Raw genomic sequence first — 18901 nt, forward strand, 5'->3', positions numbered from 1 at the left:
AATTGCCTTCAGAAGTAACCTAATTAGTAATTAGAGTCCACCTGTGTGTAATTTAATCTCAGTATAAAAACAGCTGTTCTGTGAAGCCCTCAGAGGTTTGTTAGAGAACCTTAGCAAACAAACAGCATCATGAAGGCCAAGAAACATAGCAGACAGGCCAGGGATAAAGTTGTGGAGAAGTTTAAAGCAGGGTTAGTTTATAAAAAAAATATCCCAAGCTTTGAACATCTCACGGAGCACTGTTAAATCCATCATCTGAAAATGGAAAGAGTATGGCACAACTGCAAACCTACCAAGACATGGCCGTCCACCTAAACTGACAGGCTGGGCAAGGAGAGCATTAATCAGAGAAGCAGCTAAAAGGTCCATGGTAACTCTGGGGGAGCTGCAGAGATCCACAGCTCAGGTGGAAGAATCTGTCCACAGGACAACTATTAGTTGTGCACTCCACAAATCTGGCCTTTGTAGAAGAGTGGCGAGAAGAAAGCCATAAGAAGTCCCGTTTGAAGTGTGTGAGAAGTCATGTGGGGGACACAGCAAACGTGGAAGAAGGTGCTCTGGTCAGATGAGGCCAAAATTTAACTTTTTGGCCTAAAAGCAAAGCGTTATGTGTAGCGGAAAACGAACTGCACATCACCCAGAACACGCCATCCCCACCATGAAACATGGTGATGGCAGCATCATGTTGTGGGGATGCTTTTCTTCAGCAGGGACAGAGAAGCTGGTCAGAGTTGATGGGAAGATGGATGGAGCCAAATACAGGGCAATCTTAGAAGAAAACCTGTTATGCCCCGTACACACGGTCAGATTTTCCGACGGAAAATGTGTGATAGGACCTTGTTGTCGGAAATTCCGACCGTGTGTAGGCTCCATCACACATTTTCCATCGGATTTTCCGACACACAAAGTTTGAGAGTAGGCTATAAAATTTTCTGACAACAAAATCCGTTGTCGGAATTTCCGATCGTGTGTACACAAATCCGACACACAAAGTGCCACGCATGCTCAGAATAAATAAAGAGGTGAAAGCTATTGGCTACTGCCCCGTTTAGAGTCCCGACATACGTGTTTTACGTCACCGCGTTCAGAACGATCGGATTTTCCGACAACTTCGTGTGACCGTGTGTATGCAAGACAAGTTTGAGCCAACATCCGTCGGAAAAAATCCTAGGATTTTGTTGTCGGAATGTCCCATCAATGTCCGACCGTGTGTATGGGGCATTAGAGTCTGCACAAGTCTTCAAAAGACCTGGGATGGAGGTTCACCTTCCAGCAGGACAACGACCCTAAACATACAGCCAGAACTACAATGGAATGGTTTAGATCAAAGCATATTCATGTGTTAGAATGGCCCAGTCAAAGTCCAGACCTAAATCCAATTGAAAATCTCTGGCAAGATTTGGAAATTGCTGTTCACAGATGTTCTCCATCCAATCTGACAGAGCTTGAGCTATTTTGCAAAGAAGAATGGGAAAAATGTCACTCTCTAGATGTGCAAAGCTGGTAGAGACATCCCCAAAAAGACTTGCAGCTGTAATTGCAGTGAAAGGTGGATCTACAAAGTATTGATTCAGGGGGGCTGAATACAAATACACGCCACACTTTTCACATATTTATTTGTAAAAAAATTGGAAAACCATTTATAATTTTCCTTCCACTTCACAATTATATACCACATTGTGTTGGTCTGTTTTTGGTTGTAACATGACAAAATGTGGAAAATGTCAAGGGGTATGAATACTTTTCCAAGGCTCTGTATATGACACTTAACAGAGAATCCAGAGTTTTTTTTTTTTTTTTTTTTTTATAGGTGTCTCGGAGAAAGAGCAGGTTAAGAAACCTTAGCAAGTCGTCTTTTTCTATAATGGTCAGCAGAAGGTGAACCATACTTTAAAGTGTATCACTACCTAAAACATTGTTATTAGTGTGATTAGAGTAGGGAATGGTAATGGGAACTCCTGTCAAGTTTTTATTGCCATTTGTGTCCCAGCTGGGGAGATCCACTGTTTTCAGAACAGATGGGATTAACAAACTTTTACAGTTGTAATTAAACAGGAGGTGGAAGGAAATCTTCCATTAGGGAAACCTGTTGTGATGAAAATTGTCTAAGACAAGATTACCCCTTTGAAGAAATGTCCTCTCTTTTTCTGTTGTTAGATAGAGATACACTTTAAATATGTTGTTCTGTTTAGTAGGATTGCCATCATTTTATCTCTTTATTTTATTTTTTGTTTTTCCATAAATATGTCTCAAATTTTCTCACTGAGACAGTGGGCAGACGGGAGGACAAAAAGGCCTATTTTAGGCCCCTTTCAAATTTGTGCAACTTGTCCTGCGACTTGGGACTGCAAAGTTGCATGACAAGTTGTACCCCATGACTTCCAATGAGTACCATTCATATCTGTGCGACTTCAAGTCCCACGACTTCAAAGTACTCCCTGTACTACTTTGGTCTGACTTTGATTCGAGTTGAAGTCCATAGACCTCAAGTTTACACAGGCATTCCCTGAAATCGCTGCAAAATTGCGTGACTTTCAAGTTGCGGCAGTGTGAAAGGGGCCTTATTAGATGATATGTTTTTTGTCCATTACTGTGGAGCAACATTTTGAAAGGACTCATAAATAAAATGTTTCCTAATATTGATCAAGCTTGAATCCCAGAGTACTGATCATTGTTAGCAATCCATGTAAAGACAGTACAATGAATTTTAAGAAGAACTTAGGAAGGCAATCCAGACCTTACTCTAATGCCCCATACACACGGTCGGATTTTCCGATGGAAAATGTGTGATAGGACCTTGTTGTCGGAAATTCCGACCGTGTGTGGGCTCCATCACACATTTTCCATAGGAATTTCTGACACACAAAGTTTGAGAGCTTGCTATAAAATTTTCCGACAACAAAATCCGTTGTCGGAAATTCCGATCGTGTGTACACAAATCTGACGCACAAAGTGCCACGCATGCTCAGAATAAATTAAGAGACGAAAGCTATTGAATGAAAGTCGTACCTGAATGTTATACAAGCAACCTGTGTGCAACAGTTGCCCATTATCACTGGGTAAAGCCAAAGCCATATCCAAGTTGCACCCATAGAAAGGTTGCAACAAAGTGGCATCCAAAGTCGGCGCAACTTTGGAGTCATACGAGTGTGAATAGAGCCCAAAGGATCCTAGTGGTACAGACTTTACCTCAATTTTTCACTGGGAGATTTGGCAAGTTGGCCATTATTAAGTAGATTCACTGCTTTTACAGCCTTACTGAATAATAAATACTTTACTGACTGTGGTTCAAGCCTCTATTATAGAGCTATGAAGGAATATTAGGGCAATTGTCCCTAAAATGTACTTAGTTCTTTCCCATATTTACAGTGCACAGCACTGATGTATCACTCTGCACCTAACATAAAGCCATTCACTTCAGTCCCAAACCTAGAAGCAGTTAATTGTAATTTGTTCCCTCTGATCCCTGGCATTTATAGTAATACACCCATTATTGGGCCAGAATCTCTCAGAGTCTAAATATTTATTTCATTACTGTTATAAATGCCTTTTCTCCTCTAGTGTACATTTTTTAAAGACAGCCAATACATATTTTGGCAAACCTAAGGCCAATATGAGAGCATGATGTTCTTTACAAATTTAAAAATAGCATAACAGCGCCACCTTGTGGATGAACACCACAAATACAGAAGGCTCTCACTTCGCTGCATTATCACATCCAACACTTAGCTGTTGTTTACATTTCAAATTTCATGAACAGTAAGCCTAAAATGGCATTTATTTTCATTCCACAGAATTTTTCAAAATATATTAAATTGTACTACAGGTGAATACTAAACATTTAATTAACTTTGCTTTCCACTTCATACAATGTATACGTATATGAAAACCACTGATGATGACCTGAACAATCTTTTTTGACATGTAAAAATAATACTTACCAAGAGTTCTCAGCAAAACAAACTGCATTCCTAATGCAAAAGGCCGCTCACCTTCATCCACAGACCTGCAAAGAAAACATCTTGTGACTCAAAAATGATAACAGTAAAACGAAATATATACGAAAATAAAACGAAATGATTCCACTGGCACAACCATCTTTTATCTCACGTTTTAAATTAAAAGGGTTGTATAGGCAAATTATGAAGACACTGATTAGACTGAGGATAGGAATGCATCTTTTACTTACTACACGCTAATTACTATATTCACACCCTTTTATCTCTTTTATCTGACACTGACACAATGCAGCAGACAAAAGACCAAGGGGTAGTCTTTGGAACACTGGTGCCCAACATGCAGTTCACAGACTACATATGGCCTAACGGAGCTCTCTGTGTGGCCCACCATGTGTTGGTTATGTGTTCCCATTCACAGAGTATACTTAAAAAAAAAAAAAAAAAAAAAAAAAATATATATATATATATATATATATATATATATTTGTAAAATTAATAATATAAGTATTTATATATATATATATATATATATATATATATATATATATATATATATATTTTTTTTTTTTTTTTTTTAACCCTTTAGATGTTTCTAAGGAGAAGGCATCATGGCTGATTCTATGAGTTTCTGGAAACTCTTAAGCTGACCATAGACAGATTGAAATTCAGCCAGTTAGGCAGCGATCAATCAGTGCCTGCAGCCAATCAGTTGCAGCGCTGACCTGTGTTTTCTAACAGGGGAGAAGTGCCCTCTGTCAGAATACAATAGCGCAGCAGGGAGGATTCCTCCATGCACCTTGATTGTGTGGAAGAGGAAATCCACTCAAATTTTTTCTGATCGAGAAATGACTGAGTCATTTATGGCCATCTCTACAGTGTCTTAATCCCAATACACAGTGGGCTACACTTCATTAACATACAATGCAGGAGGGTGGTTTCCAAATTTAGAACATCAGAGAGTGTTCAAATCTAGTTTAAAGCTGACAATTAAGAACTGCAAATACAGTATGAACAGGGTTAATTATTTTAAACATTACTCCACAGTCGCCTCCTAAACAGCAAGCAAAAAGCACTTAAAAAGGTATATATATAAACTGCACTTGTTGTATACAATGTGAAGAATGAAATAAATACAATTGAAGTCAACAGCAGCACTCACAATATTGTACACAGCAATATACCAAAAATAAAATAAAATAACGTGTTGCTCTGTCTCATGAATGGTGCAATAATCTTCACAAATGGTACTATTTAACATTAATAAATTGAATGAAAGTCCAAAAAAAAAAAAATGTATTTATTAATTTAGTGTCCAGAAACCAAATAAAATCCATAAGGTGATAGACAGAAATGTGCAAGTATCCTCTGGTTCTTATTAGGTGAAACATCATTATTAAGTGCAACAATAACAACCAGAGGATACTTGCACATTTCTGTCTATCACTTTATGGACTTTATTTGGTTTCTGGACACTAAATAATACATTTTTTTTCATTCAATTTATTAATATTAAATAGTACCATTTGTAAAGATTATTGCACCATTTATGTGACAGCGCAACGCGTTTTTTTATTTTTATTTTACTTAAAAAGGTAACCAGCAATTTTAAAATATTTTTATGTTAATGGGAACAATATATTTTAAAAATATAATGTAGGCGTTATTCCAATTTGGCTGCAAAAGCAGAAATACTCTTTAAAGCCCCATACACACTATCAGATTTTCTGCTGATTTTTTCCTTCAGATTTATCAAAACCATATAATATGAGGTCAAACCTTAGGAGTTTCAATTTGTATGTAATCAGGCAGGCCCTTGCACTACATGGTTTTGGTAAATCTGATGACAAAAATCAGCAGAAAATCTGATAGCGTGTATGGGGTTTTAGTTCTGTTTAGGAATAGACAGGGAATTTAAAAAAAAAAAAACTCCACCTGCTGACTGCAGAAGTATATAAATAATATTTATATATAATATATTTATATGCAATGTTTCATGCACCTGACTAAAAATATATATATATATATATATATTATACAATATATATATATATATATATATATATATATATATATATATATATATATATATATATATATATATATATATATATATATATATATATATATTTACAAGTATTGGGACGTCCGTAGGGTTCAATATGGATTTGGCCCACCCTTTACAGCTATAGAAGCTTCAACTCTTCTGGGAAGGCTGTCCACAAGGTTTAGGAGTGTGTCTATGGGAATGTTTGATCATTCTTCCAGAACAGCATTTGTAAGGTCAAGGCGCTGATGTTGGACGAGTAGGCCTGGCTCACAGTCTCTGCTCTAATTCATCCCAAAGGTGTTTTATTGGGTTGAGGTCAGGACTCTGTGTAGGCCAGTCAAGTTCCTCCACCCCAAACTCGTTCATCCATGTCTTTATGGACCTTGCTTTGTGCACTGGTACGTAGTCATGTTGGAACAGGAAGGGGCCATCCCCAAAATTGGGAGTATGAAATTTTCCAAAATGTCTTGGTATGTTGACACCTTAGGAGTTCCCTTCACTGGAACTAAGGGGTCAATCCCAACCCCTGAAAAACAACCCCACACCATAATCCCCCCTCCACCAAACTATTTGGACCAGTGCACAAACAAGGGCCATAAAGACATGGATGAGCGCGTTTGGGGTGGAGGTACCTGACTGACCTGCACAGAGTCCTGAGCTCAACCCGATAGAAAACCTTTGGGATGCATTAGAGCGGAGACTGCGAGCCAGGCCTTCTCATCCACATCAGTGCCTGACCTCACAAATGCGCTTTTGAAGCTGGTAAAGCTGCAAAGAATCTTATGGACTAAGAAAGGCAGGCGGCCCAATACTTTTGGTAACATATATATATATATATATATATATATATATATATATAATAAACATAATGGAGAAAGAAAGAAAATATATACAAACCATTCTACATTTCCCTTAACAATGATCTCCATTTATCTGAACATGTTTTTACATAAATCCCCTAATGCACATTTAGTTGCTCTTTAAAGTGAACTGCTCTGTAAAAAATGGGCCTCAGGCTGGAGCTGCACATACTGAAAGCCTGTGATATTTAGCAAAGTTCATTCCAGGACACTGGTGACAAAACAAATGAGGCAGAATGGCAGAGGAATATGTTTGCAGGCTATAGAACTTGTATCATGTGTGGTTGAAAGCAAGCTTCCCTGTGCACTTCTAATCTACACTTCTGAATGTCATATTGCAGGAAATATCTATAGGGAATATACGCAAGCTGTCTGCCTAATAGCCAACTACGTTCCTTAGAGAAAGGAAGCAGAAAAAAACCTCTAAACACTCTTTGATATATAATTCCAGAGCAACTTGTATGTATAAATGAAAGATCAGTATAAACAAAATTTTTAGAATAGAAAAGGCAACACTTAAGCTGGGTAAATACACACAGTTTTGTTTAGTTCAACCCATGGGTTGAACGGAAAAAAAACCTGACAGATCCCCACATCAACACCAGCGATGTTGATGCGGCGATCTTTCCCACTGAGATATTGTATTCTGACAGGGGGGACTCCCCCCCTATCAGAATACATAGATCAGTGCTTGCAGCCATTGGCTGCGGTGCTACAAACCCTTACACTGTATCTGTAGGATAGGGTTGAATGCTCTATGCCAGGGCATACGTTGTACCTGCCGTAGATAACAATGAAGAAAATGAAAGTCTGGCACCAACGCAGCTTGAAATAAAATGGTTGTAGACGTTATTCATTATCCATCAGGGCAATAAACAAATCCTTAGTGAAAAAGATTAATGTGTTTCCACCCCTTCTGGGCCTTAGTCATATGACTAAGGTCCAGAAGGGGCAGAAACATGTTAATATTGCCAAAGACCCAGAAGGCGTTAATTATTTTGGATTCTTTTTTTGTCTTGATGGACAATGAATAAAGTCTATTTTATTTCAAGCTGTGTCGGTGTTGGACTTTAATTTCTTCATGGTTTTCTATCATGACTGTTGGACAGAAGTTAGACCAGCTTTACACATGGGCCAGAAGTTGAACAGTTCTTGGGAGCAAGATGTAGAAACCAACTTAGAAATTGAGGAATAGAGAAAAATGTCACAATGTGCATCCAGATCATATATCAATACCTCGTTGATAGAGGCAAACTATAAAGTCTTGATGAGGTAGTATATGGTTCCAGCGAAGGTAGCAACCTTTGTCCCGGGGGCCTCCGCACAGTGCTTCAGGGGATGTAGCATAGACGGCACCATGTTCCATACATGGTGGACATTCCCAAAAGTGTGAAGGTTCTGGATACGAACATACAATTTCATATATTCACTGACTCAAGTGAATCTCACTAAATCACCCCTACAGGCACTGTTGGGACGCCCAGTGGAGGGGACATCGAAACACATGAAGAGACTCATCGCCTTCATATTTGTTGCAGCAAGAATATCGATTGCCAAATCTTGGAAATCCCCAACGATCCCTTTTCACTTGCTAAAATCTAAACTGTCATGGATAATGGTGAACGAATGCCCCTCTGCAGTTTTAAACAATAAGATAGCTTTATTTGACAAAATATGGGACCCCTGGATTAACTACCTCTCGGCTACATAATGAGATGGGAGTGGCTCGGGAGTACTTTTCTCCAGGGCCAGAGTGCACCCCCCCTACACTATCCTCTATTCTTCTTTCTATCATTCCTTTCCTCTCTCTTTTTTTCTTTCAACCTGAATTTGCCTCTAAGGGCCAATGGACCAATTAAGGCCCCTGGGTCCACTCAGAAGTTAAACTAGTTGATTACACCTAGTGGAGGTGACAGAGAGAGATGGGGTTCCCCCAACGGTTCCCTGTGCTACGTGTTGGAGCATGCCTGTGCACCACCTAGAGGAGGTTTTCCTTTTTATGTTCTTTGTTTAATTTTTTCGGTTAAGGTCTGACCTTACTATATAAACCTAAAATAAGGACAAGGATAAACAAAACCTCACATAAATACAAGGTAATTTGTGATGTAACCGACTCATAACCGATTTGTCACCCGTACCATTACTTCGTACTAAAATGGTAAATGTCGATATTGTACTTGTTAAAAATTTTCTGAATAAAAACATTGGAAAAGAAGTTGAACAGTTCTTGCTGAACTGGCCAACTTTTGAACCGTGTGTACTGGGCTTTAGAATGTCTGTGAAGGTTCTCGTTCATCCTTGTCATAGTATAGCTAATCGTAACAATATAAACTTTGTCAGTCCAGTTGAATGTGAATAGATAGTATTAATTAAAAGAGGTCTAATTTTAACTGTTTTCACCCAGGATCCACACATTCTCCAACCAAATATAATTTAAAAATACATGAATCTTGGGTAAAAACATTTATAAATGAACCTCTGAATCTGAATTCACTCTTTGAATGACAATTGCGCGGTCATGCTATAGTTTACCCAAATGAAATTTTTATCTTTTTTTTCACACAGATAGAGCTTTCTTTTGGTGGTATTTAATTGCTGCTAGGTTTTTTATTTAAAATAAAACAAAAAGGGACCAAAATTTTGAAAAAAAAACACAAAACTGTATCATAGTTTGTTATAAAATTTTGAAAACAGGTAATTTTTCTCCTTCCCTGATGTGCGCTGATGAGGCTGCACTGATGGGCACAGATAGGCTGCGCTGATGGGCACTGATTGGTGGCACTGATGTGCACTGATAAGGTGGCACTAATGGGCACTGATAGGTGGCACTGATAAACACTGATGAGTCGACACTGATAGGTGGCACTGATGGACACTGATGGTTGGCACTGATGGGTGGCACTGATGGACACTGGTAGGTGACACTGATAGGCAGCACTGATCTGTTGTACTGATTATTAGACACTGATGGGCATTGATTGGCAGCACTGGTGGCACTGGTAGGTGGCACTGTGGGCACTGGTAGGTGGCACTGGTGGGTACTGATAGGTGGCACTGTGGGCACTGGCAGGTGACACTGGTGGGCACAGCTGTGGCTTTCTGAGTGAGGGACTGATGTCAGCGTGAAGGAAAAAAAATGCAGATTACCGAGCTTCTGTTTACATCACGTGATCAGCCGTCACTGGCTGATAGCTGATCATGTGGTAAGGGGCCGGGATCGACCCCTTACTCGGATCTGTGATCAGCCGAGTCTTACACACGGTAATCACAGAGCGCGCCGCATGCGACCCACAGGGAGGACGTCCATGGACGCCCTCCCGGCAATTAAGGCCCGTGGTGCAGCTGTCTTACGGCTACAGCGCGGGCAGTAAGTAGTTAAACGGTGTATGTTTACCTATTTTTCCTGAAACAGGAAAAAGTCCAGGTTTTGACACAGCTGGGTTTATATTGAAGCTTAATTTAGTAAAGCAGATGTTTTCTTAGTTTAGTGAATAAGGTTGAAGCTCTGTGAAACATCCAATCATCTGCAAGCAAAAATTTAAAGGCAGATATTTAAAGCGGGGGTCCACCCACACCGCCAAAAAAAAAAAATATTAAAAGCCAGCAGCTACAAATACTGCAGCTGCTGACTTTTAATACATGGCCACTTACCTGTCCCAGGGTCCAGCGATGTCGGCAGGCGACGCCGAGAACCCACTCGGTACTCGGCAGCTGCCACCGCCATCCTAGGTGAGGGAATCAGGAAGTGAAGCGCTGCGGCTTCACTTTCCGGCTCCCTACTGCGCATGCGCGAGTCGCGCTGCGCGTCCCAAGTGGTCCCCGCTCTCTCCTGGGAGCTGTGTGTTTCCCAGGAGACAGCGTGGTGGGGACAGGAAGAGGCGTAGACTCCCATGGGAGTCTATGCCGGAAGTGGGTGCAAATACCTGTCTTAGACAGGTATCTGCACCCCCCTCCCCCCTGAAAGGTGCCAAATGTGACACCGGAGGGGGGGAGGGTTCCAAAAAGCGGAAGTTCCATTTTTGTGTGGAACTCCGCTTTAACATTTAAATGTTTACAATTGAGTACAAATTTACTTTACACGCCCATTTAGCATTAAATGTGGTTTAAATTGTGTAATATAACAATTTACAATAATACAATTTACACAATATATGATCCACTGCAGGCCACTTAACACAACATATATTAACGCATGCACGTTGCCACATCACAATGTACTGGATACGTCTGAATGGGTCTTTCATCTCACCTCTTCAGAAAAGCTCTGTTTCACACCTGCACAGATGCGTTCTGTGTTTAGGGCAAACTTGTCTATATTCCCATCGCACCCTTTCCTGGAACAAGGCTTGCCAGTAGCAGCGACTACCAGCTGTATACCGAATACATCACAGATAAATGCACATATTCGCCAGTACACCATGGATGGTCAAATGTCGTCCAAAGCTTTTATTGCAGAGAGATCACATCACCAAAGAACAAGTGATTGTTCTTTGGTGATGTGATCTTCCTGCAATAAAAGCTTTGGACATTTGACGATCCATGGTGTGCTGGTGAATATGTGCATTTATCTGTGTTTAGGGCAGCCCATTCAGTTCAATGGGCTGATCTATCCGTAGAAACGCAGGGAAAGAAGTCCCTGACCCTTTTTTGAAATTGTGTGGCACCAGGTGGTTTAGCATGCACAAAATCACGCTGTGGTTGCCAATGCGTGGGGGTGTCTTTAAAAATGAATGGCACCCCCCCTCTGTGTGTCTGCTAAACAGCAGCATGTTTCTCTCACATATCAGGCAGGCCTGCGGTTGTTCCCGTGTTCCTGACACGCTATAGTGTGAACCAAGCCAAAACTGACCTAATATTGCTTCCTTCTCCACTCTCTTATGAGGCATATACTGTTACTGTAAACTAGCTTTTCTGAGTTGGGGATCAATGAAGCCCTAGGGTTCCTCCAGAGGTTGCTGGGGGTTTCTTGAGCTGTGGCTGATTGACCTCCCCTCCGATGGTGCCTGCATAGTTCAATGTTCAATATGTCCAATTCCACTTGGCAAAGCTACCAGCATGACACCAATGATCTTTTTAGTGGTCTGTAAGGAGGGAAGTTCTTTCCACTGACCATTACTGTAAGATGAGCATTATTTTCACGGGCCACCACCAATGTAAATGGCATTTTTCTTACTGACCACCAATCTAAGGATCTAAGGGGCATTAATCCCACTCACCCCCAACCCTCCACCCCAATGAATTAATTTTAAGAGGAGGTTCCCTGACACCAGAAAGTTATTAAAAGATTCCTCTGGGGTAAAAAGGTTGGGTAAGGTATATGTAACATATGTAACTCATTTCATTATCGCTTTCCACCCACTACCCTTCTGTAAGCTTATATGATACATATCCTTTTTTTTTTTTCCTGGGAGAGTGCATGTGATCAGCACAGGGCCATTCAGCACTGTCCAGACAGAGGGTCAGGGGTACTGCATCCTTATAGGACAATCAGGGGAGAATGAAAACTCCTCCTCCAAGCTTTATCCACAAGACTGCTATATACTGCTGATGAGAAAAAGGTATGTAGCAGTTTATATTTACTAAAATAATTGCATTTCCATGTTCTGTCTACTGTGTGAGACCAGATATAGTGACTTCAGGGTCTTGGGTTTCACTTAGTCCGCCTGTTGTAACCACATAATTGCTGTGCCAATGCGCTGCAAACCACAAGCATGGCATGTGCTTGTAGGGTGCTTATGGTGCTTCCCCATTTGAATGAAAATCTTGGATTCATTTGGGGTACTGCAATGGCGGTGCATCCATTAAGGGCGCACGGGGGCCGCCCCCTCTCTCCAGCCACCCCCTCTGTGCAGTATAGATGGATTCATGCATTGCATGAATCTATCAATGGCCACTGTAGCCACCCCCTATTCAGGCGTCCGGCCCCTTTTTGGGGCTCTAATAGGCTTCAAAAAAGGTGCACTACGAGCACAAACCATTGCGCTCGCAGTGCACCCAGATGTGTTAGCAAAGTAAATTAATATTTGTTTTCTAACACAGAACCTCCTCTCAGCCAATCAGGAGGCGCAGATGTAATACCAGGCACCTGATTGGCTGAAGGCAGAGGCGATCCCATTGGCCGCCTAGCAAGTAAGGTAAATGGGGTAAGTGATGGGCAGACAGCGGGCGGGGGGGCACAGTGGCTGCATATTATGGGCACAAATGCTGCAATTGATGGAACAGAGTTGGCTGCATTTGCAGGGCACAGAGGCTGCAATTGATGGGGCACAGTTGGCTGCATTTGATGAGCACAGAGGCTGCATTTGCTGGGCACAGAGTCTGCATATGATGGGCACAGTTGGCTGCATTTGCTGGTCACAGAGTCTAGATATGATGGGCACAGTTGGCTGCATATGATGGGCACAGTTGGCTGCATATGATGGGCACAGTTGGCTGCATATTATGGGCATAGTTGGCTGCATATGATGTGCAGAGTGGCTGCATTTGCTGGGCACAGTTGGTTGCTTTTGACGGGCACAGTGGCTGCATTTGATGGCACAGTGGCTGCATATGATGGGCACAGTGGCTGCATATGTTGGGCACAATGAGGCTGCAATCAATGTTTTTGTTTCAGTATTTTTCTGAATTTTTCAGTCTGTTCCCCTCCCCCTAAAAATTTTGAGCACTAGCCACCACTGGGGTACTGCCTGCCGAATGCGACATGAGAGAGAACTGCATGTGAACAGCCCCATCTGCTGCCTTTTCAGCTTAAGAGGGGGCGCTTAAAATGTTGCTCAACCACACATTTTTAATGCCCCCTCAACTGCAAGTCTAAAGGAGCACTTTGGCCCCAATTACGTGTTTTATTTGTATGTCTAAAACCTTCCATCTTACAACACTGAATGAACCTTTGCCTTTTTTTGACCAGAATATGCTTTACTGAAATGACGTTAGATAATAACATTAAAAAACAATGTATCAGAAAATAATTATTTTGCTGGATTAATAGTCATTGTTTGTTATGTGGGAATGCCATGTAGGTGGTTGGTTGATGCATCAGGAGGCCCTATAAGGCCCAATCATCTACAGATATGCCCATATACAAAGCTCCTGAATATATGTGAACTCACCTGAGAGTCACAATGATGGCTGAGGGTTGTGCACATGCTGTGATGAGAGTAACAATGAAGAGAAATATCAGAAATGGAATGAGTGTATTGCAGGTCCGATCGCATTTCCCTGACACAGCATAACCATTTTCATGCAGATAGGTCTTGACAATGACCACTCGGAGTTGGCTGCGTTGGCCCACTGTGGGTGGAGTGATGACCTGCCGACTTTGGACACAGGCACATTCAGTGTAATTTCTTACCTGCAACAGACACAAGAAGAAAGAGTTATATTTGACGTTTATATAACTGTGCTGATATTGTGGTAAGGGTGTAGATACAAGTGTGTCTTGTAATGGTACATCTATTTGCAGCAGACACTGCAAAGGATAAGCAGGCAAATAGACAAGTTAGGGCTTTTGATACCTTACTGTAATGCACTGTTAGGTTAGGCTGTGGAAGAGGTTGTTTAGTGAGCTCAGTAGTTCAAGTAGAAATTTACACATGCATGAGGATGAATCAGTAAAGACTCCTCTGGCCTTGTTTTGATTACTTTTAACCCAGCAGTGTATTTTTCAGGGTTTCCTTCTCATTTGTATTTAGCAAGCAGGACAAATCAGCTTTTTCCACACAGGGCTATATCCAACAGAAGAGCAAAGTCAGGGCTTTGGCCAGCTGGCAAGCTCTACCCTCATACGCTCAAACACACTCTGTAATCAGGAACCTTTTTTAAACACTGCTGTTCCTTCCAAGACTGGGAAACCTTGCATGGAGTAGCGGCCAGGGAGCCCACCCTTACTCTACCTAGCCTAGGCTTCAGAGACCAAAACAAACCTGATCCAACTTTTACTTTTACTAAAAAAACAGCCACTGCTTTGGTGGCAGGTGTCAACTCCATATACATATTTCATATCCTGGATTAACGGCTCTTATAGACCGCACTTCCATAATACATTAAAACTATCATAACTAGTAAAGTATATTCTGTTTCTTGTCCCTCTATTCTGTGGCACATCTTTTACAAACTGGCAGGTGCCCTTTAACTTATGACTAATATTAAATAGATTTCCTCAAGCAGGGAAAGAAATGCTTCAGCACATTCCTAATATGAATACGCTGTCCAGCTGGTAGTCAGTATGTCTAAGGTTAGACAACTTGTTGAGAGAATATACCTCTCTTGTTTCAATCGGTTACACTGATCCTTCTATATAAATAAATGCCAGTAACTAATTGGAAACAGGATCTGAGCTACCAGGGCATGTCAAGTCAAAGCCTGGAATAAGAACACTATTCTGTAAAAACACAGCTGATATGATGACAGAAGGTACAGTCTTGTAATCACGATCACAGCGAGGAGTAAAAGGTAGGTAGAACCAAAAAAGAGTTCTCACGGCTGTCCAGACAGTGTCACAATAACCTAGCGTGGTGCAGGCTTCTCAGGTTGCCTTGGCTCAGCTTTGAATCACTGAAATGCCAACATGCCATGGGCTTACATCCTGCATAGTGAAATCATCCCTGTCCAGAAAGTGATATCTTCTCTGAACAGCTTTTAGGCCTGGCTGCCTTTCAAAATGCCTTTAGTTATTACAGGGTCCTCACTGCTCTCAGTCTCTGAAGACAGTCATTCTGTGAACAAGATCATAATAAATGATAAAAGGTATGTTGGACTCATATGTTGGGACGGTTGATTAACATTACAGTAAAAGTGAATCTGCAAGTAAATTGGTCATGACAGAAATACAGGGGCTGCCATTGCTGACCTTCTGAAAATGTTAGTTAAGTGGCTGCACTGCTGAACTACTGGCTTTAATATGTCTGACCTACTCATTTTGAGCAAATATGCAATCTAGCAAAAACCAGAAGTTTTTGCTTCTGAGTCAGTGATTTAGAGCAATATTTCTCAACCCTTTTTTCAGTCAAAGCACCCTTTAAAATTATGGAGAGTACCAAGGAACCCCATTCTAAAATGTAAAAACTATTTTAATAGTTTTACACAATGCAACAACATCCACACGTAGGACACCTAATGTTAGAGGTGATTTATTCTTCCAAAGCGAATACACTTTTGCGCACTGGTACTGATTAGTATTCCAATGTTTCTCTTCTTCATCAATTTCTCTCCATCAGTCAGCTGTGACTGCAGTGCTGAGGGAGAGGAGCACAGGAGGGTGAAACAAGAATGCTGTGGAGGCAAAAGAAATCCTCTTTATCAACTGATGATATCATTGTTGGTTAGGATGCCAGTGTCTCGTTGCAATGATGCATAATGAAAACCTGTGACTTCGTGTAACTAAAGGGCAGGCTTGATCCACCTGCTGGCTTGTATATACTTTTTGATCAACTTTTAGGCATTTTGCCAAGGCCCCCCCCGAAGAAACCTCAAGGCACCCTGGTTGAAAAAGGCTGATTTAGAGCATGTAAAGGACAACTATACGACTCATAGAAATCCTTAAATTCACCACCCACTCCTCCTGAACTAATATGCACTAACACCCCCACCCCAATTCTTACCTGTGTAGCAGAGGTGCATTCTGTGCAAAGATTATCGCACACTGAGCACTTACTGACTTGTATAGAGCTGTTGGTGGATGCTGGAGCTGCTTCCTGGTATGGCCCCATAAAAATGTTTCATAGCAAGCCGGCACTGAAGAGGAATTCTACCCTGCATGAAGAAAACCCTGCACAGGACTTGGGCAAGAAATGCTACTGGGTATGTATGAGGCTGGAATGGGGGTGTTAGTGCAGGTTCATTCAGGAGGAATCAGGCAGCTTAGAGACGTTTCTGTTAAAAGAACAGTTGTCCTTTATCAATTATTTTATTTATTTAGTCATAGGACACATTTGAGAACATACATAGGAGAAAAACACAACACACCATTACATTTCAACATCTCAGGTTTAGAACACCATTATATCAACCGTGTAGTAAATTGGGTCACCATCTAAAATTCCTCTCCCATTCAGCACTAGGAACCACATTAAAAAAAAAAAAAAAAGCTATATGTAGCCTCCTACCTTATAATCAACCAAGGACCCTATCTACTACTTCCCCTATAGTCCCGGACCCGTCCCAGTCAGTTTTATATCATTATATATTAACAATAAACAAAGCAAAAAAAAGAAGAAAGGGGAAAAAAGAAAGAGGGAAAAAAAGAAAAAGAAAGAAAGAAAGAAAGAAAGAAAGAAAGAAAGAAAGAAAGAAAGAAAGAAAGAAAGAAAGAAAGAAAGAAAGAAAGAAAGAAAGAAAGAAAGAAAGAAAGAAAGAAAGAAAGAAAAAGAAAATAAAGCCAATTGATGGAGGTAGGTAGACCTCCAGTGTGCTTGCCCAGCAGGGAAAAGGTTGAAATGAAAACCTTAGATACTAGCCCTAACTGTTCAAATTATAGTCAAGGAGGGTGCTTCCCTCCTCCGAGACCAAAAAGCCATTCCATAACGACCAGGAGTAGCGCTCCTGCTGGTGTCGTGCAGAGAGAACTAATTCCTCTAATTTGCTAATCTCTTTCACTTTACGCAACCACATCCCTATTGTCGGGGGTAGCGATGATTTCCATGTCAGGGGAACACATGCCTTAACGGCATCTAAAAGAAGACGGATAATAGATTCCGTGTATACCTTTTCTGGTATGTGAGACGCGTGCAGAAGAAAAAAGGCTGGATCTTCTGGTATGATATGATCTGTAAAAATTTGGAGAATACGTCTAACCTCTGTCCAAAAGTTCACATTTGGGGCATTTCCAAAAAATATGTAGCATAGTGCCTCTATCTCCTTGACATCTCCAACACAAGTCAGAGGAGTCAGGGAAGATTTTCTTTAGTCTCACTGGCATTCTGTACCACCGAGAAAAAAAAATTTAAAATTAGTTTCTTAGATTTTCGTACAGATCGATGATCCATGCGTAAACTTAAGAATATGTTGTAGTTGTGTTGCGCTAAAAGATTTACCCAACTCTCGTTCCCATTCACAGGCACAATTCAAAGAGTTTGTTTCCGTAGGTACAATTAATAATTCGTAATTAGCCGATAAAGTATGGGACATTGTTCCCATCTCCGAGCAGAATTTCTCAAAAATAGTAAGGGACCTGGTAACCTGTTCCAGGGCTAGGAGAGTGTTGAGAAAGTGGGTAACCTGAAGAGCACTCCAGAACCTTAATCTGAAGGTATCTACCTGTTCCATCAACTCCGGGATTGTCAGCCATGCACCCATCTTTATATAACTGGATACTTGTACACAGCCCGTATTCAATAAGTGCCTAAAAGCCACATCATCAGTTCCCGGAGGAAAAAGGGGTTTCCCAATATCGGATATAGAGGGGAAGTCTCAGGTGTTATACCAATAGTGGGGAACAAGGCCGAACAGAGTTTGACAGTATTGCCTATTAAAGGATGTTTGGTGAGTTCTCTAGGAAGGTAGGCCGAGCACCAAGACGCTCTTCCTAATGGGACGGGTGACTGAGCGTATTCAATCTGTACCCAGAGTTTGAAGTCTCTATGTCTATTCCAATCAATTACCCTGCTCAGGTGTATAGCTTGATAGTATTTGCGTATATCTGGCACTGCTAACCCCCCCCATATCTCTTGGGAAGTGTTAGTTGATTACGCTGTAACCGAGGCTGCTTATATGCCCAAATAAAATCAAAAATTAACTTCTGGCTCTGTTTAAAATATGTAGATGGAATACGTATTGGTAATGCCTGTAAAAGATAAAGAAACGGTTGTCCTTTAAGCCAAATTGCCAGAATCAAAGTGTCAGTATTACATCTAGGAAAAATCAATCTTCAGAAAGACGACAGGTTAACTTTTTTGGATATTTATACTTTTACATTAAACTGTAGACATAACTGTGAAATTGACCAGGTCTGAAACGTAACAGTGCTAAAGTGCAACCTCAAGTACCTGAGTAAGTATTCAAATCAATCTCTATGTACCCTTTGGAGTCCTCATACCCTG

General features: G+C 41.0%; 1 protein-coding gene across 1 annotated transcript in view; it reads right to left on the reverse strand.

Annotated features, from left to right (window-relative positions):
- The window catches only part of SLCO5A1 (solute carrier organic anion transporter family member 5A1), a 177599-nt gene that overhangs the window by 15454 nt on the left and 143244 nt on the right, over positions 1–18901 (reverse strand). The window contains exons 8-9 of the mRNA XM_073631780.1: positions 13976–14217; positions 3942–4006 (exon numbers count right to left, since the gene is read on the reverse strand). Of these exons, the coding sequence (XP_073487881.1) occupies positions 3942–4006; positions 13976–14217 (307 nt within the window). The remainder of the gene's footprint in view (positions 1–3941; positions 4007–13975; positions 14218–18901) is intronic.

The sequence above is a fragment of the Aquarana catesbeiana genome, linkage group LG05, assembly GCF_042186555.1.
Source record: "Aquarana catesbeiana isolate 2022-GZ linkage group LG05, ASM4218655v1, whole genome shotgun sequence".
Taxonomy (NCBI): domain Eukaryota; kingdom Metazoa; phylum Chordata; class Amphibia; order Anura; family Ranidae; genus Aquarana; species Aquarana catesbeiana.